Source organism: Bufo gargarizans, chromosome 2 (genome assembly GCF_014858855.1).
Source record: "Bufo gargarizans isolate SCDJY-AF-19 chromosome 2, ASM1485885v1, whole genome shotgun sequence".
NCBI lineage: Eukaryota > Metazoa > Chordata > Amphibia > Anura > Bufonidae > Bufo > Bufo gargarizans.
This window is the reverse complement of record NC_058081.1, coordinates 475,988,675-476,015,838: the sequence shown is the minus strand read 5'-3', so window position 1 is coordinate 476,015,838 and position 27,164 is coordinate 475,988,675. Positions and strand designations below refer to the sequence as shown.

Sequence of the window (27,164 nt, the reverse complement as noted above, 5' to 3'; positions counted from 1 at the left end):
AGGGTTAACAGCCAAACAAAACTCAACATGTATTACCCTGATTCTGAGGTTTACAGAAACATCCCACATGTGGTCATAAACTGATGTAAAGGTGCACGGCAGGGCGCAGAAGGAAAGGACTGCCACATGTTTTTTTAAAGGCAGATTTTGCTGGACTGGTTTTTAGATACCATGTCCTATTTGAAGCCCCCCTGGTTTTGGCACAGTTTTTATTTTTTACAATGTTCATCTGACAGGTTAGATCATGTGCTATTTTTATAGAGCAGGTTGTTACAGACGCACTGATATCAAATTTGTCTACTTTATTTGTATGTTTCAGTTTTGAATAATAAACTTTTTTTTTTTTAAATGTGCAGGGCTCATTTTTTTGCAGGAAGAGTTGACGTTTTTATTGGTACCATTTTTGGGTACATATTTTTTGATAATTCATTATTTTACTGTATTAGGCAAGGTGACCCAAAAATTGGTTGTTTTGGCACCATTTTTATTTATTTATTTTTACAGCGTTCACCTGTGGGGTTAAGTCACATGATATTTTTATAGGACAGATTGTTACGGACGCGGCAATACCTAATATGTATACTTTTTTTTATTTATTTAAGTTTTACACAATAATAGCATTTTGAAACAAAAAAAATGATGTTTTAGTGTCTCCATTGTCTGAGAGTCATAGTTTTTTTAATTTTTGGGGCGATTGTCTTAGGTAGGGGCTCTTTTTTTGCAGGACGAGGTGACAGTTTTATTGGTACCATTTTGGAGGGCACATGCCTTTTTGATCGCTTAGTGTTGCACTTTTTGTGATGTAAGGTGACAAAAATTGCTTTTTTAAACAGTTTTTATTTTTTTACAGTGTTTATCAGACGGGGTGGATCATGTGATATATTTATAGAGCCAGTTGTTCCGGACGCGGAGATACCTAATATGCGCGTGTTTTTTTTTTTTTTTATATATAAAATCAAGAGAAAGGGGTGTTTTATTTCTTTTTTTTACTTGAAACGTTATTTTTTTTTAATTAAAAACAATTTTTTTAAACTTTTTTTATATTTATTTCTGTCCCACTCTGGGACTTTACTTTTAGGGGTCTGATCCCCTCTGCAATGCATTACAATACAAACAATACATCTGTATTGTAATGCATTGCCTGTTAGTGTATTACACTGAGTAATACACTAACAGGTTGCCTAGGAGACCTAGCCTGAGGCTGAATCTCCTGTGCACCCGTAGAAGGCAGGTCCCGATGCCGTGCAAGGCATTGGGCAGCCTCTGCACGCCATCAGGCGGCCTTCTCATCCATCGGATGAGCAGCGCCCCGGGACCCGATGGGCTCCCTCACTCGACGCATATCCCTTCTATGCCGCGGTCAGCGCTGATCGCAGCATAGAAGGGGTTAATCCGCCTGCATCGGCTTGTACAGCGATGCTGGCGGATACAGCAGTGATCGGGCGCTCACCGCTCCGGTGCCCGCCTTGATCACCATGACGTATTAGTACGGCAAAATGCTGCCATGACGTACACCTCTGGTGTTATCAATCACTGATAAGACAGCTCACTTACAATTCACAGGAAGAAAATAGATTTAAATGAATAAATTGCAAGTTTTACAGAATATTTTCCTATAAAACTATATATCAATCTAATTTTCAAATAAAATTTTCAAATAAAATTGTGTTATTTTTGGACTACTGCAGTATATATCTTTTGAATCAAAGTGTATTTTACTCATCTCACTCCTTCAATCGGTTATATATATTCTAATTAGGGGTGAGCCCGTAATTTTGTTAGGGCTATATATAGGTCCTATATATCAATCTACTCAGCTCCTCCTGCTCTTTAACATGCTGCCTGCAGATTATGGTGCATTTTGTGTGACACGTTCATGTGAATGCTGGTCATGCACAAATGCTTGTTTGGCTGACATCTCTCTCTTCTAATCCCTATACACACTCAGTTTTCCATACATGTGTCCTGAACAAAGTGAGGGGAGAAACCCGCTGCCAGACACCTCTGACAACTTTTTAATGTGTACGGCCCGCTAAATGCTCTAACGAGCTAAAACAGAGGCCATGATAATTAGCGGCTATCCTGTGAGCGTTGTCCACCCCATTACAAGTGATGACGTAACCACACGATGAGCCATCACAACTGGTTAATAGTAGATGGTTACTGCAGTGGTGCTCCCATTTACTTCAGTGGGGGCAGTGCTACAGTAACCAGCTCATTCCACTACTGTGTAGTTCCAGCAACAATGCAGCTGCAGGAAAGCTGACGCAGGGTGATGCACCGAGCAGATAGTGATGACCTATACTTGTGAAATCTTGGGCAACTCCTTTAAGGGCACATTTATATGGGCCGATGCACAGGGCAATGATTAGGAACAGACCATTCGGCACCAATCACTGCCTGCTCATTCATTTGCATTCACATGCAGCAGTCCTCCCCTTCGTATGGGGATGAACGGTGATATGATGTCGACAAACTACGATGTTCGGTGCAAAATAAAAATTGAGAGTACTGGATGAACGAATTTCGGTCACATGTACATGGGTCAGTTATCGGGAATGAGCATTGGTATGAATGTTCATCACTGAAATTTGTTCTAAACTTAATTGCACATAATGGACCCTAAAGAGATTTCTCAACTTTGGACAGCCCTCTACATCTTACTTGCCATGGGGATGTCACACCACTGGGATCCCCATGATTAGTTTTTAGCATCAGTAGAGCTTCTGATCAATTAGTCCCTTCCCTTCACTGCCATGAAATAAGACCAGGTCCTTATAGTAAAAACAAGATAACCCCCCCAAAAAAAGGAACGTCTGGTAAACTGCGACCATCACAAAGCTTTCCTGTCTATCATGAATTGATATTCACTGACTGGAGAGCTACATCTTGGACACACTAACTAATAACACAGATAGGGCTCCACCTTTACTATATATTGTGTATTCAAATCATATCATCAGTGGCGTATTACAGCCATACACATATTCTATATTCTACTCATTCATAATAATGTCCTCTACTTTGTGTGTTTCTTGGAGGTCACGTAATTCTCAAAACCAGTAAAGGTCCACACAGGACATATGACAAATTCTGAGCTGTAGAATTCCAGCACTGTGTGGCCGCAACCCTAAAGCTATTTTTACACGAGTTCAGTCCACTCTTTTTTCAATCATACTACATAACTATTTGCATGTATATGGATTGCTACAATATAGATTAAAAGGTACACGTTTTTTTCACTATTGCTTTGGTGGTGCTGGTTCCAGTTCCCTCATTTTTGACTTACCAAGGAGTGCTGGACTAAGCTCCTGCATGGGGTGTGCACCAGTGTTTGACTTTATTGTTTCTTTGAAGGGTGCTGTATGTTTTTTCATTTTCTGTACTACATAACTATGTTCTAGTGCTGGAAAATCCCTGTATCTCAACTTTGGTTGTTTTGCACAAGGGCCTGTTTGGTGAGTGATAAGTAGCTGTACTGCGGAAGGAACTTGGAAAAGTAGAAAACTAAAATTCCATGTAAAGTTAGCCAGATCGGTGAAAGGTCTATGCTGAATAAGACTCTTTCTCTCATAGAAATCTACTGGAAGTACAACTTCCCGTATAGATGTTCCGGAGAACACGTGCCTAATGTGAGGAAATGCATTCTTCAAGTGTTGAGGTTTGGAGGTCAGCCAGCATCTGGAAAAATGAAGCTTGGCTTATTGTAGATAGGATTTATGTAACAACCAATCACTTCAGATTTGTGTGATATCCTCTCCCGTAGAATGCTGTGTTCATCAGAGCTTCAGCAAATTTTTGCTTGCAATTGTTGTTGACAAGATTATTTAAATAGTTATAAAACTTAATGTGAATCTTCAACATATCATTTTGTTGTTTTCTAAGAGTTTGAAACTGATGACCTATCCTCAGGATAGGTCATCAGTGTCTGATCGGTGGGGGTCCGACACCCAGAACCCCTGAAGATCAGCTGTTTGAGAAGGCACTATTGAAGTGAATGGGGCTGAGTGTGATACCAAGCACAGCTGCTATACAACATACGACGCTGTGCTTGGTAAGTACAGAGAAGGCTGCGGTTCTCACAGAAGCACTTGTGCCTTCTCAAAACAGCTGATTGGAGGGGGTCCCAGGTTTCAGACCCCCACCAATCAGATACTGATGACCTATCCTGAGGATAGGTACTCGGTAACAAAATCTCAGAAAACCCCTTTAATATATCTGTACAGGTGAAACTCGAAAAATTACAATATTTAGCAAAAGTCCATTTATTTCAATAATGCAATTTAAAAGGAATTGCATTAATGCAGCTTAAAATTAGAATATTCTGAAAAGGTTTAATATAATTCTAGGCTCAAAGTGTGAGCTAATTAATCCATACCCCTGAGCAAAGGGTACCTGAGATTGTGACTTTGGGGTTTCATAAACTGTAAGCCATAATCATCCAAATTATACCAAATAAAGGCTTGGAATATGTCGCATTGCATGTAATGAGTCTCTCATATGTTAGTTTCACCTTTTAAGTTGCATTACTGAAATAGATGAACTTTGAACGATATTCTAATGTTTCGAGTTTCACCTGTATATTAGTCGGAGCTTCATTTTTCTGATACAGACCACCAAATTCCCTGCATAGACATAATTTTAAAATATAACATGTCACCACGAGAGAGCGCTTATGAGCTAGCTGCATACTTGAGCAAATTAAAGAGGAAGCCTGTAAATATAGTGGTGTGTGCCATAATAAATCATTAGAGGAATCCAGTAAATACCATAGCAGTGTATACCAGAGGTACATTTCTAGAGGAATCCAGTAATTATCATAGTGGTGTATACTTGGGATAAATCACTATAGGAAGTCAGTAAATATTATAGTGGTGTATACTGGGGATAAATCACTATAGGAAGTTAGTAAATACCATAGTGGTGTATATTGGGGATAAATCACTATAGGAAGTCAGTAAATATCATAGTGGTGTATACTGGGGATAAATCACTATAGGAAGTCAGTAAATACCATAGTGGTGTATGCTGGGGATAAATCACTATAGGAATTCAGTAAATACCATAGTGGTGTATACTGGGGATAAATCACTATAGGAAGTCAGTAAATACCATAGTGGTGTATGCTGGGGATAAATCATTATAGGAAGTCAGTAAATACCATAGTGGTGTATGCTGGGGATAAATCACTAAAGGAAGTCAGTAAATACCATAGTGGTGTATGCTGGGGATAAATCACTATAGGAAGTCAGTAAATACCATAGTGGTGTATACTGGGGATAACTCACTATAGGAAGTCAGTAAATACCATAGTGGTGTATGCTGGGGATAAATCACTATAGGAAGTCAGTAAATACCATAGTGGTGTATGCTGGGGATAAATCATTATAGGATAGTGGTGTATACTGGGTATAAATCACTATAGGAAGTCAGTAAATATCATAGTGGTGTATACTGGGGATAAATCACTATAGGAAGTCAGTAAATATCATAGTGGTTTATACTGGGGATAAATCATTATAGGATAGTGGTGTATACTGGGGATAAATCACTATAGGAAGTCAGTAAATATCATAGTGGTGTATACTGGGGATAAATCACTATAGGAAGTCAGTAAATATCATAGTGGTTTATACTGGGGATAAATCATTATAGGATAGTGGTGTATACTGGGGATAAATCACTATAGGAAGTCAGTAAATATCATAGTGGTGTATACTGGGGATAAATCACTATAGGAAGTCAGTAAATATCATAGTGGTGTATGCTGGGGATAAATCACTATAGGAAGTCAGTAAATATCTTAGTGGTGTATACTGGGGATAAATCACTATAGGAAGTCAGTAAATATCATAGTGGTTTATACTGGGGATAAATCATTATAGGATAGTGGTGTATACTGGGGATAAATCATTATAGGATAGTGGTGTATACTGGGGATAAATCACTATAGGAAGTCAGTAAATATCATAGTGGTGTATACTGGGGATAAATCACTATAGGAAGTTAGTATATACCATAGTGGTGTATACTGGGGATAAATCACTATAGGAAGTCAGTAAATATCATAGTGGTGTATACTGGGGATAAATCACTATATGAAGTCGGTAAATACAATAGTGCTGCATACTGGGGATAAATCGCTATTGGAAGTCAATAAATATCATAGTGGTGTATACCGGGGATAAATCACTATAGGAAGTTAGTAAATACCATAGTGGTGCATACTGGGTATAAATCACTATAGGAAGTTAGTAAATACCATAGTGGTGTATATATTGCGGATAAATCACTATAGGAAGTCAGTAAATATTATCGTGGTGTATACTGGGTATAAATCACTATAGGAAGTCAGTAAATATCATAGTGGTGTATACTGGGGATAAATCACTATAGGAAGTCAGTAAATACCATAGTGGTGTATACTGGGTTTAAATCACTATAGAAAGTCAGTAAATATCATAGTGGTGTATACTGGGGATAAATCACTATAGGAAGTCAGTAAATATCATAGTGGTTTATACTGGGGATAAATCATTATAGGAAGTCAGTAAACACCATAGTGGTGTATACTGTGGATAAATCACTATAGGAAGTCAGTAAATATCATAGTGGTGTATACTGGGGATAAATCACTATAGGAAGTCAGTAAATACCATAGTGGTGTATACTGGGTATAAATCACTATAGGAAGTCAGTAAATATCATAGTGGTGTATGCTGTGGATAAATCATTATAGGAAGTCAGTAAATACCATAGTGGTGTATACTGGGGATAAATCACTATAGGAAGTCAGTAAATACCATAGTGGTGTATACTGGGGATAAATCACTATAGGAAGTCAGTAAATACCATAGTGGTGTATACTGGGGATAACTCACTATAGGAAGTCAGTAAATACCATAGTGGTGTATACTGGGGATAAATAATTATAGGAAGTCAGTAAATACCATAGTGGTGTATACTGGGGATAAATCACTATAGGAAGTCAGTAAATACCATAGTGGTGTATACTGGGGATAAATCACTATAGGAAGTCAGTAAATACCATAGTGGTGTATACTGGGGATAACTCACTATAGAAGGTCAGTAAATACCATAGTGGTGTATACTGGGGATAAATAATTATAGGAAGTCAGTAAATACCATAGTGGTGTATACTGGGGATAAATCACTATAGGAAGTCAGTAAATACCATAGTGGTGTATACTGGGGATAAATCACTATAGGAAGTCAGTAAATACCATAGTGGTGTATACTGGGGATAAATAATTATAGGAAGTCAGTAAATATCATAGTGGTGTATATATTGGGGATAAATCACTATAGGAAGTCAGTAAATACCATAGTGGTGTATACTGGGTATAAATCACTTTATAAACCCAGGAAATTCCATAGTGGTGTATACTGGGGATAAATCATTATAGGATGCCAGTACTTAGTGTTGCAGTAATGTATTTTGAAGATAATTTAGAATAAGGAATGCTTTGCACATCAGTGCTCACCACAGTCTCAGATCTCTGAGGCACAGACGGCTCTCAATAAAACATACACCAATATTTTTGTTTGCTATAATTTCAATTGTAAATCTCTTGTAGGTGAAGAAATGAATTGCCTGTCTTTGCAGTTTACATGGCAGTATTTTCAAGTTAACGGCTTCCTGTGCTCTGCCTGGCGCATATAAAGAATAGTAATAAAAAAAATGCACTAAGATATATCTTGTTTTGCAGCCGACTGAACTTATCTGAAGATCTATAATATACAGATAAATTGGCCTTTGTGTTACATTTCATGAGCGTTTTTTTTTTCTCTTTCTATACTTTTAGCTTTGAATGGCTTATTATCACATATATATGAGACATTAGTGCCATCTAGTGGCATCAGAGTGAAAATATCTCCTGTGCACTTAAAGGGAATCTGTCAACTGCTTTTACCATTTTACCAAGACAGCCTCCTGATCATCAAATAACCTCCCACAGCCCGGCAAACGGTTCCCCCCTCTCCCCACGTCATAGTCTACTTTATAGAAATGCCCCGTCCTTCTTCCTGTCTGCGGCCAGAAAACTCGCGCAGACGCAGTGCGGCCTGCGCGATCATCAATGTTCTGAGGGCAACAGCGCTCAGGTCACATCACTGGGCTCCGCACATGCCCAGTGAGCCTTTTGAGGCTGTTGCCCTCAGGAGGTTGATGATCGCGCAGGCCGCAGACAGGAAGAAGGACGGGGCATATCTATAAGGTAGACTATGATGCGGGGAGGGGGCGGAACCGTTTGCCGGGCTGTGGGAGGTTATTTGATGATCAGGAGGCGTTCTTGGGCACTGCAGGGGGGCGTCACTGGGCGAGTGGAAAAAAAAAACGCCCCTCTGGGCACCTTGGACCCTAATTAGCATAACATAAAAATCGCTTTTATATCAAAACTACAAAACTATAAAATAAAGTAAAAGACTGCTGGAAATAAGGTACTTTAGTCAACATAGCGATGGTGCCAGCTTAAAATGGTAAAAGCAGCTGACAGATTCCCTTTAAAACTTTTTGGGAAATTGTTATAACGTTCATCGCTACTAATTAGAATCTGTTTTGTAGGTTGAACTGGTATCTTAAGCAACCAGTTTTAATTGTAAACCACAATAATACCACTAAATTCAACCATACTTTCCACTTCTAATTAGTTGCTGATAATGGACTGTAAATTGACTGTGTTATTTCATCTAGGCAGGTGCCTCCTGGCTACCTTGGGCCTCATGCACACGACCTTTACATTTTTTGCGGTCCGTGGATCCTCAAAAAAACGGAAGCCACCCGTGTGCCTTCCGCAACTTGCGGAACGGAATGGGCGGCCCATTGTAGAAATGCCTATTCTTGTCCGCAAAATGGACAAGAATAGGACATGCTATATTTTTTTTTTTTTGCGGGACCACGGAATGGAGCAATGGATGCGGACAGCATGCAGAGTGCTGTCCGCATCTTTTGCGGCCCCATTGAAGTGAATGGGTCCGCACCCGAGCAGCAAAAACTGCAGCTCGAATGCGGACCCGAAAAATGGTTGTATGCATGAGGCCTAAAAGGGAACCCGTCGGCTACAAAATGCACCATGCACCACAAGCATTACCTTAAAGATGTCATGTTTCTAAAGATGTTTTTGTCTTAGACTTTCGATGTGCTTCATCGCTGAAAAAGGACTTTTATTCCCCCACAGACTAACACACTCTAAGGTGCAATTCCACCCTCAAATGTCGCACAAGTTGATGCTCCTCGGTGAGCTGTGAGTGGCCTGTGCAATGACCCTCCGAAGTGAAGTAAACTGCAGCAGGGATCAATGCGCAGGTGCCGGAAATGCATTCAAATGGCGCATGTGTGAGATCTGAGGTTGGAATTGCGCCTGAAATTGCGCCAGGACGAGGACAAGGCAAGCTTGACTTCAAGAATGTCATTTACATTCGGCCTGCGCAGGGGAAAAAAAGTACTTTTTCAGTACTCATGCGTATTGAACATCTAAGATAAAAAAGATCTTTAGAAACATGATGACAACTTCTGTAAGGTAATGATGGCAGTTTATGGTGTATTTTGTAGCCGACAGGTTCCTTTTAACAGGAATCTTCATCAATTATGATGTTTGTAGGTCCAAAATGTATTGTAGAAGCATTTCAAGCTACTGTACACCTTTGGGGCAATTTTTATTTATGCATTGCACTCATTTTAAGCTAAAAAATTTTTTCATTTGGTCTTTATTTAAAAAAATTTGCCCCTTTCTCTGTACAGCCTTGAGATTCTCTAGTAGCAGGATCTGTATTTTTACTGTTTTCTATCAGGTAGCTCAGCTGACTGTATCTCTGATCTCTGACCTCCTGAACAATAATTATAGCTAAAATCTTATCTTACTATTAAGAATTTGGCTTAAATAAGTGTTTGACCTTTTAGTAATTTAAAGATAAGGTTTATTAGATGACCCAGAAAGTTAAAGTAGGATTCACACAGTTAGAAAAACAGTTAACCCTGTGTAACAGAACGGCAAAATATTTTTAATAAAGACCAACTGAAACATTATTTTTAAACCAAAATGAGTAAAATGCAATCATAAAAAAACTGCCCCTGGATGTGGACATAGCTTTTAAAGATAATATGTTGGCTGCCTGCAGTCGCCACTAGAGTGAATTTACTGATTTCACTAACGTAATAAACAGCACCAGTCCAGCCCTCCTGAAAGCACTTGGAGGCATGGATCAGGCTAAAGGAACTCAAGCTTCCATAAAGTTAAACTTTATTTTGCCAATGATGTAAAATGCAGAAGACAAGTAGTGTCCACACATTTCAGGTGACCACATGACATGATGTCAAGAGTAAGGTTCAGATGTGGTGACCCGATACTTGTAGACGATGCTTGTCTACAGTATTTTACATCCTTGTTAAAATAAAGTACAATTTTATGGAAGCTGGAGTTCCTCTCTTTCACATATTACCTTATTGATTTCCATTATGCAATGAGCTCTTAAAGGGATTAGTCAATTCCTAACTATATTTTGTAAATGCCCCTAATGATGTCACTATTAACTGTAAAGAAGTGTTTCTCTCAATTCAGAAACTGGTGAGAAGGCTCATCCATGGCAAACAAGATGGCGGCAGTCACATGGTTTACTCATGTGACCTCTTCCTTGCCAGTCCCAGGCTGTATTTTCTTCTGCACAGGTGCTGTTCCTCCAAGTAAGAGATCTCACATGTCCACCGCCATCTGGATTTCCATGGTGAGGGTGACTGCGGCTGGGCTCAATTTACATGGGCCATGGATGGGCAGCCAAAGGCCTTCTCACCAGTCACTAAGGTTGAAAAAAAATAGAGCCTTTCAGTTAATAGTGTCACATCATACAGTTTAGGAGGATTTAGGAAATATTGTTAAGAAGTGGCCAACCCCTTTAAGCGCCCTTTAGTGGCATATATATATAGATAGTCAGTGTGTTATCTTTTGAAGAATCTCCCTTTTAGAGCTTTTTTGCACGAGAATGGGAGGTGGGAGTATACATTTAGTACTAATCATGTACTACTGCTCCTAATAGTACTTCAGGCAGGTGACAGACTCCCTTTAAATATACTAAATTGTGTTCATAATTACTATTTTAATTGCTCTTGTTTACCAAAAAATAGTTAGAATTTAGTTTTGAGTCTTCTCACCTGATGCATCAGAGAGTTGCTCTACCAAAAACAGCCCACACCCGTCCACAGGTACAGTAACGTACTATGCAAGTGTACCCCATTCACCTCATTGAAGAGAGCTGCAATACTAGACACAACACATGGATAATTGCTGCATTGTTTCTGAAAGAAAGCGGACAATTATGTGAGATTTCTTCTGTCACAATGTACTACAACTTCACCTTGAAATGTTTAACAGAGATAACTTTTATGTGTTTCTTGCAGAGCCTTCAGTCAGACAAAGAAGCTTTACATGAAGGACGGGGTAAACCTTCTAAATACCATCGTACACCGGATGGATACTTTCAAATAGGTGACGTGTCATATCTGTGTGCAGGGGACGAGGGAACTGATGTCATGATGTTGCCTTTCTGTGCCTAACCAAATATCCGCAAATTCCCTTAAATTATATCTGATATGCACAAAGAGCCAAATAAGTATGGAAAGCCAGAAACCAGTATCCAAAACAGTCATATAAAATGTGGCTGTGATGCTTCTATGGGCATTAGTGCCTGGCTCTGATCAATTAGGCCAAACCATGTAACCCCAGTGGCCTGTGTGCCACTAGTAGGCTGGGTATCCACAAGGTAGCCGAAACTCCAGCCACCAAAGGCAGCCAATGACTGCACAAATTTGGGAGTTAACAGAGGTATTAAAGAGTAACCAAACTTTTAAACAACTTTTTTTTTCTAATATACTTTATGAATGGATTTGGGGTTTTTACTAAAGAAATAGGGAGCTGAACTTGTCTTGTCCTAAGTGCTTTAGAGTCAGTACACCATCAATGCTCCCGCCCGTGCCCCTTGATCTTGGCTAAACCCTCTCTGCTCCGCTCACTTGAGAGCTCTGAATAGCACATTATTAGAGCTTTCAGCTGAGGGAAGTGGGCTCGGGTAGGAGTCTGCTCTGCTCAGCTAAATCCTAGTCAAGGGGGCACATTTCACCAGTACAGGGGAATCCGAACACACGTACACTGTGTCAGCAGTGTACAAATGTACTCCTCCTAAAGCGCTTAAGAGAGCTGAAGTTCAGCTGCCTATTTCTTTAGTATAAAGGCAAAATCCATTAACAAAGTATATTAGAAAATCATTTGCAACTTTTTAAAATAAAGTTGTTTAAAGGGTTTGTTACTCTTTAATCTCAAATTAGTGCGGCCGTTGACTGCAATGGGTTGACAGGGTTTCAGCCACCTCATGGAAATCTAGCTATAGAGTAACACTGTTGTGTGATGGTGGTCATGCACATAAGATGGCTGTCCACTGAAGACCCCAACCCTCCCTATCAATGTGCGTGTTTATTTCAGTAGAGAGTGGCATTCCTACACATTTACAAAGGCTATCTTTACACCATTACATCCTGAAAGCATCAGTCTACCCTTTTTAATTGCTTAATACAAATTTATATAAATCCCATCTAAAATAAAAAGTTTTCTTTTTATTTTGTAAGAGATAGAAGCATTACTATTAATTGCATTTATACAGTATCTCTTGCTTATCCATATCCTGTGCCAATAGGGATTTATGTTTACAGTCAAGAATTGATGATGCACAAAAATGAAAATCCTCATGTTACTGTTTATGCAAACATCAAGAGCTTATCACCCCTGTCGTGGCGTTTTCTGCCAAATCCCATGTTTCTCTTTTCTTCTTGTTCAGATGAGGGTAGTCAACTGATCATGGAATGAATTGCAGATTTTTACTGGGGTTAAAAACTTATTCATTAGGTTATACAAAGCCAATAAAAAAAAATGTAAAGGTGAAAAAAAAGCTCAACATTTCGCGTAGACTTATTGCTAGAAGAATTATACTTCCAATTTCTAACAATTGTTATATATCTTGTGTGGGGAGGAGTAGAGGTTGCAGTTAAATCCATAGTAGTATGTAGGGGTTTTCAAGGTTTCTCAGGATAAGGCCATCAATAGATCGTTGCAGCTACTGGATTAACTCACTTTATTTGACATGGTGGGCAATGTATGTTGCCTTCTATATTTTGGCAATAGATCGGTGGGGGTGGGCTTTCAGCACCCCCAGCTATCAGTTGTTTGAGGTGGGCCACAGCACTCGTATGAAGAGTGTGACCTCCTTGTTTATCTCAGTCAGTCTACTTGTACGCAGTCTACTTCGTAGCACCAGTGCCTGGTATTATTCACATAAATAGGACAAAGCTTCAATATCCTGCACCACTGCTACTGAGTAGATGGCATGCAATTGTAGGGGGCCTTATGTAAGCAATGAAGAGACTGCAGGGCTTGTGAAAGAGCTGCAGCCCTTTCAAACAACTGGTTGGAAGGGATACCAAGGTTCAAACCCCAACCGATCTGATATTGTTGAAAATCACTTGAAGTTACTCAAGTATTTGGAAAAGATAAATGGAAAGATACTATACAAAATAAATCAATAATATACAGATATAATACAATAAATAGAGTAAGAAGACACACACATAGCACTTGCTGGGCTGTGTAGGAGGAGCTCACAGGTCGATTCCCAGGCCTGCAGGTTCCTCCTACACAGCCCAATAGGCGTAATGTGTGAGCGCATCGTGGCTGCTGGGGAGCGCCTACAGTTAGGTTGAAAGGTGAAGCAGGGAACAGGCGGCTCCTGCTTCACCATTTCAATGAACGGCCTCTGTGTCCTAAAGATGCAAAGACAGTTGAGAGCGGGACATACCTCAGCTGTCTTGGGACCATGGGACAGCCACCAAAATCCAGGACAGTTGGGAAGTATGCACATATCCATTTGTGAACCTGTTATTTCAAGCTGCATAGGTTTTGTATTAACTACTGTGAATGTATTGAGCACAAAGTACCCTGTGTCTTTAGTATACAGTATACAAGGCTCGTTCAGTTTATAGTTTACCTGCTAACTACTCTGTCCTTGTTAAAAGGAGATGGCAAACACGGCAGTGTGGAAAATGTTACCCCATGCATGAGGAATATTTATAGTAATTAAAGCTGGTAATACCACATATTAGCTGCAAATGAAATTACATTTATCAAATGAGAAGAGAAAAATCTTAATTACATTTTGAAATGAGAAGTCATGGTATAGAGTTTCCTGCCAGCTATAATATTAATGATCGGGCAATAACTTGGATTAGTTTATATTCAATTATAAGGTGAAATCTTTATAAATTACCTGAAATTACATGTTTCAGTCAATCATTATACTCAAATGTATGGATTTTGGGGGACATTTATTAAACAGAAATATGCCAAAATTAGCCATATTTCTGGCACAGATGGCGGCGCAAAGGACCGCCACTAGAGGCGCTGCATCTCTCTATTCAGACAGATTCTCCAGTGTGGGTCATTTTTAGTGAGGTATGTGGAGCAGGGGAGAAGACCGTTTACATGCATGAAAGAAAATGATATAAAGTGTAGCATGTGGTTTCTTTGTAATGTTTTCTAATTTTCTCAGTTTATCTGAAAAATGTAATAATGGTATTCTATTCTAATTGCGGCACAAAGGTCCTATGAGACACATCGGGGGACATTTATCAATAATGGCATTATTGGCGGCAAAAAAATACTGACATTACAAATCAAAAGTTGTGATTTGTTTGACCTCATATATCAAAAGGCATATACCACTTTTAAAATGTGCCTTTTTAAATATAAACTTGATTATTCGCCTATTTCTCTTGATTTGCGACATTTTGAATGCAACTTTTTTAAATAGAAATGCGCCATTTCAGCCAACCCTGTCAAACCACACATTTACGACCGACAAAACCCTATTGTTTAGCTCATTTATATTAGATAAAAATACATGCCTCCTGATTTATTACTTACCTATCACTTATTCCCACCACAAATTGCCATCGTGTGACTTTGTACACATAAATGTGACTTTTTACACAATACGCAACAATTTGAGCCATCTCTGCCAATAAGAGGGTGATAAATTAGGTGTAATATGCGGCAATTTGATAGCCCTGCCCACTTTGACATTTATAATTCAGTTCTGTCCTGATGCATTCTTTATGGTAAAAATTCTGGAGAAAACAGTTGATATATTTGGCGCAAATCAAAATGCTGTTTTTTTTGTGTGCATTTGACGCTATAATTCTAGTACAACATACTTAGTAAATGTCCCTATCAAGTCTTAAAAGGGAGTAGGCGGGGAAGAGGACGGACCAGCAGGTCAATCTCATTTACCATTTTCTATGCCTGTTTTAGGTATACAAAGTGGTCTAAGTGTAAGACCGCTCGGAAGCTCTTACATTTAGAAGCGGCGGTGGATGTGCCAAAGTTATGAAGAAGCCTGCGCCCACCGGCGATCCACAGCCAGTGCAGGGTTTTAAAACGCTGGTCTTAATAAATGTGCCCCTTTATGTTTTCAGGCCTTACTGCATCATCATTGATTTTATATAGTAAATTAATACTCAGTTGTACTGTTATATTCTATTTATTGACTTTTCTTTTGATCCTTGCTTCATCTCTGTAGGATCATTCAATAAGGGCATAGCTGAAGGAGAAGTGGATTCTTCTTTTGGGCCACTAGAAGCGCTGCGTCTCTCTATTCAAACTGATTCTCCAGTGTGGGTCATTTTAAGTGAGGTATGTGGAGCAGGGGAGAAGACCGTTTACATGCATGAAAGACAATTGTATAAAGTGTAGCACGTGGTTTCTTTGTAATGTTTTCAAATTTTCAATTTTTTTTATGATATTCTATTCTAAAATAAGGGGTTTTCCCAACCAGTAACCAAGATTTATCACATATGGACATGATAGGTAGGGTCCAACCACTGGAACCATCACTGATGGTAGAACTTTGGATCCTTTGAGCACACTCGGCTGTTTACGTATCCTCCGTACAGTTGCATGCCTTGTTATCAGGCATACTCAGCCTCTGCTCCAAATAACTTTACCTGATCACAGTTACCCTGAAGATCTCTGCAAGTTCTTAGCTTCTTACTGCCTTCAAGATCTCTATGTGCTATTTTATCAGAGCTGTGTAATACGTTGTTGCTTTGTGTTTTCATCACATGGCCAGGAATTTTTTTCCCTAAAAGTAGACAGTAAAAGTTCTTATATTCAGGATACATCATCAATATTTGATCTGTGGGGTTCCAATTACTGGCACCCCCTCCGATCAGCAGTTTGAAGAGGCAGTGGCACTTGATGAGCACTGCGCCTCTTCCTAGGCCAGTGATGTCACATTCATCAGTCACATGGCCTAGGGAGGTGAGGCGCTAGAAGTGGAATGAAGAAACATCACAGCCTGCTATTGAACCCTTTTCCCCCTACAGCCAGACGGGGATACGATACAGAAACTTTTCTTCCACTCAATCCCATTCAAGTGAAGGGGCCTGAGCTGCAGTAACAAACACAGTACTATTCAATGTATGGCACTGTGCTTGTCAAGGTGTGAGGAGGCCGCAGTGCTCACTGGCACATTGGGGCCTCTTCAAGCAGCTGATTGGCGGGGGTGCCAGGCCCCCACGGTTCTGCAGCAGGGTATATGTTGAGGAAGGGTCACATTAATACTGGGTGGAATCTACCCTTGCTGCGATATAGTCTGCCACTCTGGCATGGTAATGGTCATGCAGATGCTCTGTTTGGGTGAGGCTTTTGATGTGGCCATCATTAGTACCAAGTCAGGACCTGCTTTTATCACTGAACACTACCATTTGCTGGAGGGCAGGAAGACACCTGCTACCATCATGTTCTAGGTTCGAATCCAAGGACAACATCTGCATGGAGTTTGTTTCCTCTGGGTACTCCGGTTTCCTCCCCCACTCCATACTGATAGGAAATTGAGATTGTGAGCCTCATTGGGGACAGTGTGATGACAATGTCTGTAAAGCGCTGTGGAATGTGTCAGCGCTATACATAAGTGAGTAAAATAAAATAAGTAAAATGCATAGTGCAGATACCCCAGGATCAACACCAGGTAGGTGTCATGGTGTCAGGCACCATAATCTACCATGGCCATTTATATCTAGTGTTCATGGAGGGGACATTGACCATCCTCCTGTGTCCAGGACATCATGGGACCAGTCCTACTGCCTTTTTTTGCCTCGGCGCAACACAACATACTCTTCACAGTATCCAGCAGCCTCCCCAGGCAGCTTTAACATCAGATCTCTCCCCCATCAAGAATTTCTGGAGATCCATGACCCTATCCAATCTCAATGTACAGCAGCCAACAACTTTGGCTGAAATATGGGTTCAAGTTGAAGGGGCTTGGAATAACATACCACAGATTCAGTATCTCTATGACTGTTACCATGCGATAGTGGCAACCTGCCTCAACATATACTCTGCTTCAGAACCCATCACTTTGGTTGTGTGACCATTGACCAAGCACCAGTTTAGCAGTGTATACTTTGTCAATCTTATTTCAGTCGCAGGTGCAGAATTCGCACATGCCAATGAGGTTTTTGTCTACATACACACATTCGTATGATCCATGTGTCAGTAAACATTTGAGTTGCAAAGTTGGCAAATGTCCTAATTAGGTGCAGGGGGTGATTAGATGTGTGCCTGATTATCCCACCCCTATAGGAGAAAAAAATCAGACAATCTGAAAAGCACATATGTAATTGATAAGAAAGGTTATAACCTGAAGAAAAGTTCCTGCATCCCCATCTGGCTGTGTGGGGGTGAGGTTACAAAAGCAGGCTGTGATGTTTCCTCATGCCACTTCCTCTCCCATATTATACCAAGAATAATGTGTGATGTGTGATTTTCCATTTTTACATCATATAATACACGACAATCTATTTCTAACTAAACTCCAACCATTCATTGTTCTAGTTGCTCTGCTAGATATATTTCAGGCCGTCAGCTCAGGGGTGGTATGTCCTTTATGATAAATCTCTCTCTATAACGGTTACAGCTTCTAAAATAATATCTGGCTGCTGCCAGGCACTTAAATGGTGCGACTTAGCATGTGCGTCCCACCTCAGTAACATCACTGACGTGGACGCACATGCTAACTTCCACTCTTCAAGTGCCAGCAGCCAGATATTCTTTTAGAAGCTGTATCCATTACAGGGAGAGAGCTGCATCATAAAGGAGACATAATTAAAATGATAAACAGCAGGTGGTGCTATACAGATAGATTTTATTAAAGGGATTCTGTCATGAGATTTTACCCCTACAACCTAAACATATTCTCATGTCCGGTGTAATATTAAGATTCCTAAGCTGGCATTATTAAACTTCACTGTGGCTCTATTTGCACAAAAAACTGGTTTTTATAACCTGTCAATCACTCACTTAAGGTGCCCAAGGGGAGGTCCGTTAATACAGGGTGCCCGGCCGCACCCCTCGCCGCCTCCGCAATCCTACCCGTCCCTCTGCCAGATCCAGCGCCTGCGCACTAGGCTCAGCCTGATGCGCCGTGGACTCCTGGCAGCGGCTTTGTTCAGCGAAGTGCGAATGCGCATCAGGCCAGCTGAGCTAGGGAAGGCGGCACTGGGCACCGGACGGCGAGGTTTGTGGCCGGGCACCCTGTATTAACGGACCTCCCCTTGGGCACCTTAAGTGAGTGATTGATAAGTTATAAAAAACAGTTTTTTTGTGCAAAAAGAGCCACAGTGAAGTTTAATAATGCCAGCTTAGGATTCTTATTATTACTCCGGTGATGAGCATATGTTTAGGTTATAGGGGTAAAATCTCATTACAGAATCCCTTTAAATAACTCAGTGGCTATACAAATTTTTTAATTGCATGCAATTGCAAAAGTATTCAAATCTGGGTGCTGGATTTTTCTTGGGACAACCCCTTTAATATTATTGTCACTGACTAAATGTCCATTGTCTATTTTGTTTTTTTTTCCCTCTAAATAGATATTTATTAAAAAAGCTGACTGATCAACGGACCAAGAGGTCAATTAATTAGGCCCCTTGAACTGTTTGTGCTGCTCTGCCCTCATACCTCCCTTGTAGCTCCGCTATCATGGGAGTGCTGCTGAAGGTCACTCTTGGACAGAAGCAGATACATTTTCCATATTACCCTACAAGTGCAACTGGAGAAGTGCTAATGTGATGCCCAATCAATCGGGACTCCAAGAATGCTCCGCTGCTCATGAGGAATCTGTCTTCAGTCAGGCTGATTTTCACCACGTCCACTAATGGTGATCAGAGACCAAATGAAGCCTTTGCTATTGGCCAACTTTTACCCAGTCTTTGAGGGGGAATTTTCTAAATCAGTTGTCCTCCACGGAAAGCACAATATTAGTAAACGATGGACACCAAAGCATTGCTTTCTGCATTGGATGTACGTGTCGATGTGTACTCATGTGCCGATGGATTGAGAGGGGGTATACTGTATACACATACTACATATCGCCTAATTTCTCTATTACCAGCTCATTTGTTGGATTCAGGCTCATGCCTGTTGGGCTCTTTCAGAGTTTAATTTGTTTTTTTAATATAACCTTTGTTGACTACTTTTTTGTTTCTCATTTAGAGATTGTGCTCATGTCAATTAAATGTAAATTTACATTTAACAAGGTATATCAGAAATACTCTCGGGAGTTGTATCTTTTACCTGCTTTTACATTTGCATGTAAAGGGAGGAACCTGGTCTCTCTTGAATGCCCACTATCCAGGTAGTTCCATATGGACTATGGTGATCCATAAGTGTGGTTGCTTTGCCTAAAATGGTAAGCAGAATTCTGTATAAAGGGCATCCAAGGGGAATGCCTTGTTGTCAATGCTACAAAGTAGACAAAAATATACAAGGCTTTATCCAGTGCATCTACAATTAGAAATTAAGGAACGTCTTGACTAAATATTTGGTATAATTTGGTGTCAACAGCTCCTATGCATATTTGTGCATCTCATTGGTAACATACTATGAATAGTCTGTATAGCGTCCTACTCCTATATTCTTTTCCATCAATGCTAACCAGTCAAGTGTAAGAAGTAAAGGACAAATGTAAGATACTATGACTGCAGACTAAGACTACAGAGCTTTTACTCGGTTACCATGAAGACACATAGGTCTGTATAGGGCTGTAAACACACAATAGAGGAAGAAATTAATCCGGATTTGCATAGATTTCATTTTAGATGCACTGTAACAATAAAACAATAGGTTGCACATGTGGTCATGACCTTTAAGGCAAGGGGTTTCCAGCATCCAGGTCTCCAGCTTTGGCATGCAATGAGAATTGTAGTTTTGCAGCAACTGAAGAGCCATATGTTGGAGGTCACCATCTTTAGGGGATCCAGTAAATGTGCAATGACCTGTACAAGTCACAAGTAACAGAATATGCACAATAGAGTCACATTATTATGACCACTTACTACTTTTGAGGTCAGTAGCGTGCAGCTCATGAATTAAGTTTGGTGGGTATATAAGGTGTGCAATAGATTGTCTGCACACACATATCCATCATTGCTGTCAGGGGGGGATTTATCAGAGTTGCAAAACGGGATGATTATTGGCTTTTGGGGCAAGATTAGCAGTAGTTCCAGAACTGCGCAGTTTGAGAACTCTTCACGCGCTGCTGTGGTGAAAGTGTATCGTGAGTGGACAAATGGCACCATTGCGAATAAGCAGCATGAAAACTGTGGAGCACCATGTGCCATTGATATTGATAAAACTGTGGAGGTCATACAGACACGCTACAGTGAAGCAGCTCACTGCCAAAATGAACCAGTAGGCTTCCAAACGTGTGTCTAAAAAAAATAGTTCAGTGAACCCTACTGTATGTGGCGCTCTGAAGCAAACAGATGGTCACTACATCTCTGGTAATGAAGTTGCAGCAGTATAGGAATTAGACCACTACTGATTGGCAAAAGGTTGCCTTCTCCGACAAGTCATATTTTATGCTTCATCGAATGAATGGATGTTGGCGTGTCAGTGGAGAAACATCAGGGAACAAATACCCTGCAACCGTTGCTGGAAGAACACAAGCTGGTGGTGGCAGCATTATGGTCTGGGAATGTTTTTGTAGCATTTTCTGGGCCCACTCATCCATGTGGAAGTCATTCTCAGCTGATTTGGGTATTAATCCATCCTTGCAGATCAAGTACACCCATACATGCTGATGGTCTTCCCTGGAACAGATGGAATCTTCCAGCAAGACAATGTAACATGTCACATGGCTAGAAATATTCGACATTGGATGGATGAGCATGACCAGACTTCCAAGTACTGCCCTGGCCTCCTAATTCCCCAGAATTGCACCCTATTGAACATCTGTGGGACCACTTTGATCGTCGTGTTCACTCTATGGATCCTTCCCCATGCATCCTCCAGCAGCTGTGGGATGCACTGCAGTCAGTATAGCTCCAGATACCTGTGACAAGCTACCAGGACCTTTTTGAGTCATTCCCAGACTGTCTAGCTGCTGTTTGTGCTGCACACCACGGTTACTCTGGACATTAGCTAGTGGTCATAATAATGTGACTCGACTGTGTAGTAGCTGCTTGAGGGGACATTGTACAGTGTGTATCCATACAACATGACAGTATTTACCCTGCTACTAGAAGACATCAAGTAGCCCAAAGTAGTTCCATGATCGGATCTATTATTTCTCAGTTCTTCTAGAGGAATGTTCATAGGACAAAACAAATACTACTGTAGCAGTTGGCAGATTTTTTTTTTGTTCCATTATTACTCAATTTCTGCAAAAAAATAAATAAAAATCTATTCCTACTCTTGAGTAAATGTTTCTGTATATTTTGATCTGTGCATTTTTCCGGAATCGCTTTTATTTTCTGAACAATTCAAATATTTTTCTTGCCTACTGTTTAATAAAATTGCCATAAAGTCCCACTTTCTCTGTTCTATACACTGGGATATGTTATAAAACAATTGTCGTCATTTGTATTTTTTATTGATTTCTTGAATACATCTCTAAGAAAAATAAAATGAATTGTGCACTGTTACTATCTGGATTTGAGAAAATGTTGTCACTTATTTTTGTTTGGTAGTAGTCACTAAAGCAGGCATCCTCAAACTGCGGCCCTCCAGCTGTTGTAAAACTACAACTCCCACAATTCCCTGCTGTAGGCTGATACCTGTAGGCTGTTCAGGCATGCTGGGAGTTGTAGTTTTGCAACAGCTGGAGGGCCGCAGTTTGAGGATGGCTGCACTAAAGAGACATACTTGATGGTAAGGGTGGGTTCACATCACGTTTTTCCAATCTGTTTAACGTATACGTTAAACGGATGCTTCAGACTGATGCTATACAGTGGCATCCGTTAACCATACAGCTCCATTGTAAAAAAAAAAATGTATACTTTTTTTTTTACTGGACTATGCAGGATACAAGAATGTGGTGTGCTGTGTTTTTGTATCTTTTTTTTTTTATATATATATACACGTCAAACAGAGGCATAATACGTGATGGTTAAAGAGTTTATCTCGCAGAAGGCATATTGATAGGATATGCCATAAATGTCTGGTCATTAGCATCCAACTGCTGTGACCCCCAATGATCTCGACGACAAAATGGCAGTGGCTGTAGGAAATTCACATGCCATTTTGGCACTATTCTGGCTGCCTTGATGGATTAACTGTAGTCAAGAGTGAAATTAATCTTCCTGTTACATCAGAACATCACTAGAGCTTGGAGACGGACATCAGATCTTTAACATCTCGATCAGGGATGCCCAACCTGTGGCCCTCCAGCTGATGCAAAACTACAACTCCCAGCATGCCTGGACAGCCTACAGCAGGACATGGTGGGAGTTGTAGTTTTTTTTTACAACAGCTGGAGGGCCTGCTCTAGACCATGAGTGACTTTAAAATTAAGCCATTCATCAATCTAGACCACTAACAAGGGGTTCTCTTACTTAGGATAGATCATCAATATCAGACCACCTTAATAAACTCTAAGCAAAAAAGTAGATATAAGAAAATGATAAAATGATTGTAAAAGCAGATGTACCCCATGCTTGAAGGACAGCTCTGTACTTCAAAGGGTTTTTCAAGATTCATATACTGATGACCTATCTCTGGATAGGCCATCAGAATCTGATCAGTGGGGGTGCAACATTCAGGACCCCAGCTGATCAGCTGTTTGAGAAGGCACCAGCGCTCCTGTGAGCGCCAAGCACAGCACTGTACATTATACAGGTCCTTCTAAAAAAATTAGCATATTGTGATAAAGTTCATTATTTTCTGTAATGTACTGATAAACATTAGACTTTCATATATTTTAGATTCATTACACACAAACTAAAGTAGTTCAAGCCTTTTATTGTTTTAATATTGATGATTTTGGCATACAGCTCATGAAAACCCAAAATTCCTATCTCAAAAAATTAGCATATCATGAAAAGGTTCTCTAAACGAGCTATTAACGTAATCATATGAATCAACTAATTAACTCTAAACACCTGCAAAAGATTCCTGAGGCTTTTAAAAACTCCCAGCCTGGTTCATTACTCAAAACCGCAATCATGGGTAAGACTGCCGACCTGACTGCTGTCCAGAAGGCCATCATTGACACCCTCAAGCAAGAGGGTAAGACACAGAAAGAAATTTCTGAACGAATAGGCTGTTCCCAGAGTGCTGTATCAAGGCACCTCAGTGGGAAGTCTGTGGGAAGGAAAAAGTGTGGCAGAAAACGCTGCACAACGAGAAGAGGTGACCGGACCCTGAGGAAGATTATGGAGAAGGACCGATTCCAGACCTTGGGGGACCTGCGGAAGCAGTGGACGCAGCCACCGTGTACAGGCGTGTGCAGGAAATGGGCTACAGGTGCCGCATTCCCGAGGGTCAAGCCACTTTTGAACCAGAAACAGCGGCAGAAGCGCCTGACCTGGGCTACAGAGAAGCAGCACTGGACTGTTGCTCAGTGGTCCAAAGTACTTTTTTCGGATGAAAGCAAATTTTGCATGTCATTCAGAAATCAAGGTGCCAGAGTCTGGAGGAAGACTGGGGAGAGGGAAATGCCAAAATGCCTGAAGTCCAGTGTCAAGTACCCACAGTCAGTGATGGTCTGGGGTGCCATGTCAGCTGCTGGTGTTGGTCCACTGTGTTTTATCAAGGGCAGGGTCAATGCAGCTAGCTATCAGGAGATTTTGGAGCACTTCATGCTTCCATCTGCTGAAAAGCTTTATGGAGATGAAGATTTCATTTTTCAGCACGACCTGGCACCTGCTCACAGTGCCAAAACCACTGGTAAATGGTTTACTGACCATGGTATTACTGTGCTCAATTGGCCTGCCAACTCTCCTGACCTGAACCCCATAGAGAATCTGTGGGATATTGGGAAGAGAAAGTTGAGAGACGCAAGACCCAACACTCTGGATGAGCTTAAGGCCGCTATCGAAGCATCCTGGGCCTCCATAACACCTCAGCAGTGCCACAGGCTGATTGCCTCCATGCCACGCCGCATTGAAGCAGTCATTTCTGCAAAAGGATTCCCGACCAAGTATTGAGCGCATAACTGAACATAATTATTTGAAGGTTGACTTTTTTGGTATTAAAAACACTTTTCTTTTATTGGTCGGATGAAATATGCTAATTTTTTGAGATAGGAAATTTGGGTTTTCATGAGCTGTATGCCAAAATCATCAATATTAAAACAATAAAAGGCTTGAACTACTTCAGTTGGCGTGTAATGAATCTAAAATATATGAAAGTCTAATGTTTATCAGTACATTACAGAAAATAATGAACTTTATCACAATATGCTAATTTTTTGAGAAGGACCTGTATAGCGGCCGGGCTTGATATCAGCCCTATTTACTTGGATGGTGTAACGGATCTCCTAGCACCCCGACCGGGTACCTCCGTTGATGGATGCTCCCAGTGCCTCTCGAGGACTCCAAGCACTCCACTTGACACCGATACCACCACAGGAACCAGGAACAGGAACAGCTCTTACAAGAGCTAGGAGTAATAGCCAGGGGAGTATACACATATAGCAATCCCCACACACATGAAACGAGGCTCTATGTTGAATGTAAAATAGGAATTCTTTATTTGAACACACAGCATTGATTTATACACATCTTCCAACAAGGTTACCACCCACAGGGTTTTGTAAAAACAGCCAATCACATGCTTTTACAGTATTGAAACCTTCCCAGTAATTGTACACAAAACCCCCTTCCCTCTGTCTGTAACACAATCAACAAAATACAATGAGCATTGTCTTTGACGCAATTAACTAACACACTGGCATTGTCTGAGACGCAATCAACAAAATACAATTACCAATAACACAAAGGCTACAACCCACATAGAATCCTCCCCTCTGCCTGTGATATAATCATGGTACACCATGGTTAACATAATCACCACAGGCAGGAGAATACACAATGTCCTCTGTCCTGGAGACAATCGAGTTGTAATTCAATTATCTCTCAGGACAAAGGGACATCGCCAATACACACAGAGAGACAATGGAACACTCCTCACTACTCAACGTATACAATGCCCCACCCTTTACAATACACATAGACATTTAACATCCCAAAATGGCACAAATTAGACCAGGGGTTCAAGTTAGTACAAGTCCTTTGTGAACAAAGGAAGCCTGGCTGATGAGAGGGCCCATAATCCTGGGGCAAGAGGCTAGCAAACAGGCCCCTCCAAAACCCAGTGGTGAGGTTGGTTTTGCCACAGATGGGACACAGCTGCGTCTAGGCCATGTTACTAATGGACATGTCGTCACTGGCCTAGGAAAAGCTGGAGAACGCTGCAGAGCTACTTTGAGCGCCGCTGCCTTCTCATACAGCTGATCGTGGGGGTCCAGGGTGTCAGACACCCACCAATCAGATACGATGACCTGATAGGTCATCAGTAGAGATGAGCGAATCGAATCCCATGAAGTGGAATTTGATCCGAATTTCAGGAATTATTCGATTCACCTAGAAGCCGAATTTCCTCGTGCTTTGTGTCAGCGAATCGATTAATCCTGAAATTCTAATTTACAGCACGAAGAATGGCATGATGATGTAATCTCGGGCCGTACGTGATTTCGGCCAAGATCTTCAAGCAGGATGGTGTGGCCAGCCCGTCTCGCACAAATGGACGCAGTAAGTTTGATGCAATTTTTTTAATTGTTAATTTCAAACTGTTTGTACACTCAGATGCCGTGATCATGTATGAACGCAGCATCTGAGGGGTACCATAAGGGGGCGACGCTATCGCAGCTCCCTGTCATTGCACCCGCAACTTACAAAAAATGCGCTTCGTGGTGAAATAATTAGTCACAAAGCTAATTTTTTTGTGAAATTCTGTAGTCATCAGCAGTAAAGTCTTAGAAAACCCCTTTAAAGGGTGTATATGGTGTGTAATATGTTTGGCTAAGTATTTTATATAATAATGCAGGTTAAAGCTAATGTAGAAATATATATTATCCACTGGAAACTCTTGATAAATATATTAGTTGCTGGTAAATTAAAATGTCATCAATATAACAAGTCTAAAGGTTAAAATCATTAATATAAAAAGTCTAACTTTCAGTTAAATCTTCTTCCTTGTCAGGTTCACATAAGGCAACTGTTAAAGGTCACACACATGCAGAAGGTATTGCTCACACTCATCCCAAAGCTTCATTGCAGCAGTATCCTCCTATTGAAGAATAGGGGCAGATTTATTCATTCTGTCTAATATTTAAACAGTGTAAAATGACTAGACAATCAAAAGACGAGCCAAATTTATCAGTGTAGCATGTGCTAGACTTTTGCCCGTCGATGAGGATGGGAGTGGTGCAGCCAATAGCAGGCCATGACTTGCCTCCTTGCGTATACATTTTTTTACTGGACTTTGCAGGATGGAGAAACATAGTGTGCTATGTTTTTCATCCCATTTTTTTTTTCTAACCTATACGTGAAATGAATTGCAAAAACCCACCCTTATAGACAAGAATGTCACTTTGATAGGGTGGAACAAATGTAGACCAATTTTTCTTAATGTATATCTTCACTTAAAGGGGTTGTCTCACCTCAGACATTTGGGGCATATCGCTAGGATATGCTCCCAATGTCTGACAGGTGCAGGTCCCACCTCTAGGACCCGCACCTATCTTTAAAACAGAGCCCACAAAGTGAA

At 40.6% G+C, this 27,164-nt stretch overlaps 1 protein-coding gene across 2 annotated transcripts in view; it reads left to right on the top strand.

Moving 5' to 3' along the window:
• The window catches only part of MGAT4B (alpha-1,3-mannosyl-glycoprotein 4-beta-N-acetylglucosaminyltransferase B), a 444,527-nt gene extending 422,479 nt beyond the window's left edge, over positions 1–22,048 (top strand). For both annotated transcript variants that reach the window (XM_044281108.1, XM_044281109.1), the window contains exons 13-15: positions 11,411–11,498; positions 15,634–15,746; positions 18,986–22,048. In XM_044281108.1, the coding sequence (XP_044137043.1) occupies positions 11,411–11,498; positions 15,634–15,746; positions 18,986–19,009 (225 nt within the window). In that variant the 3' untranslated portion in view covers positions 19,010–22,048. The remainder of the gene's footprint in view (positions 1–11,410; positions 11,499–15,633; positions 15,747–18,985) is intronic.
• Positions 22,049–27,164: the final 5,116 nt, after the last annotated feature.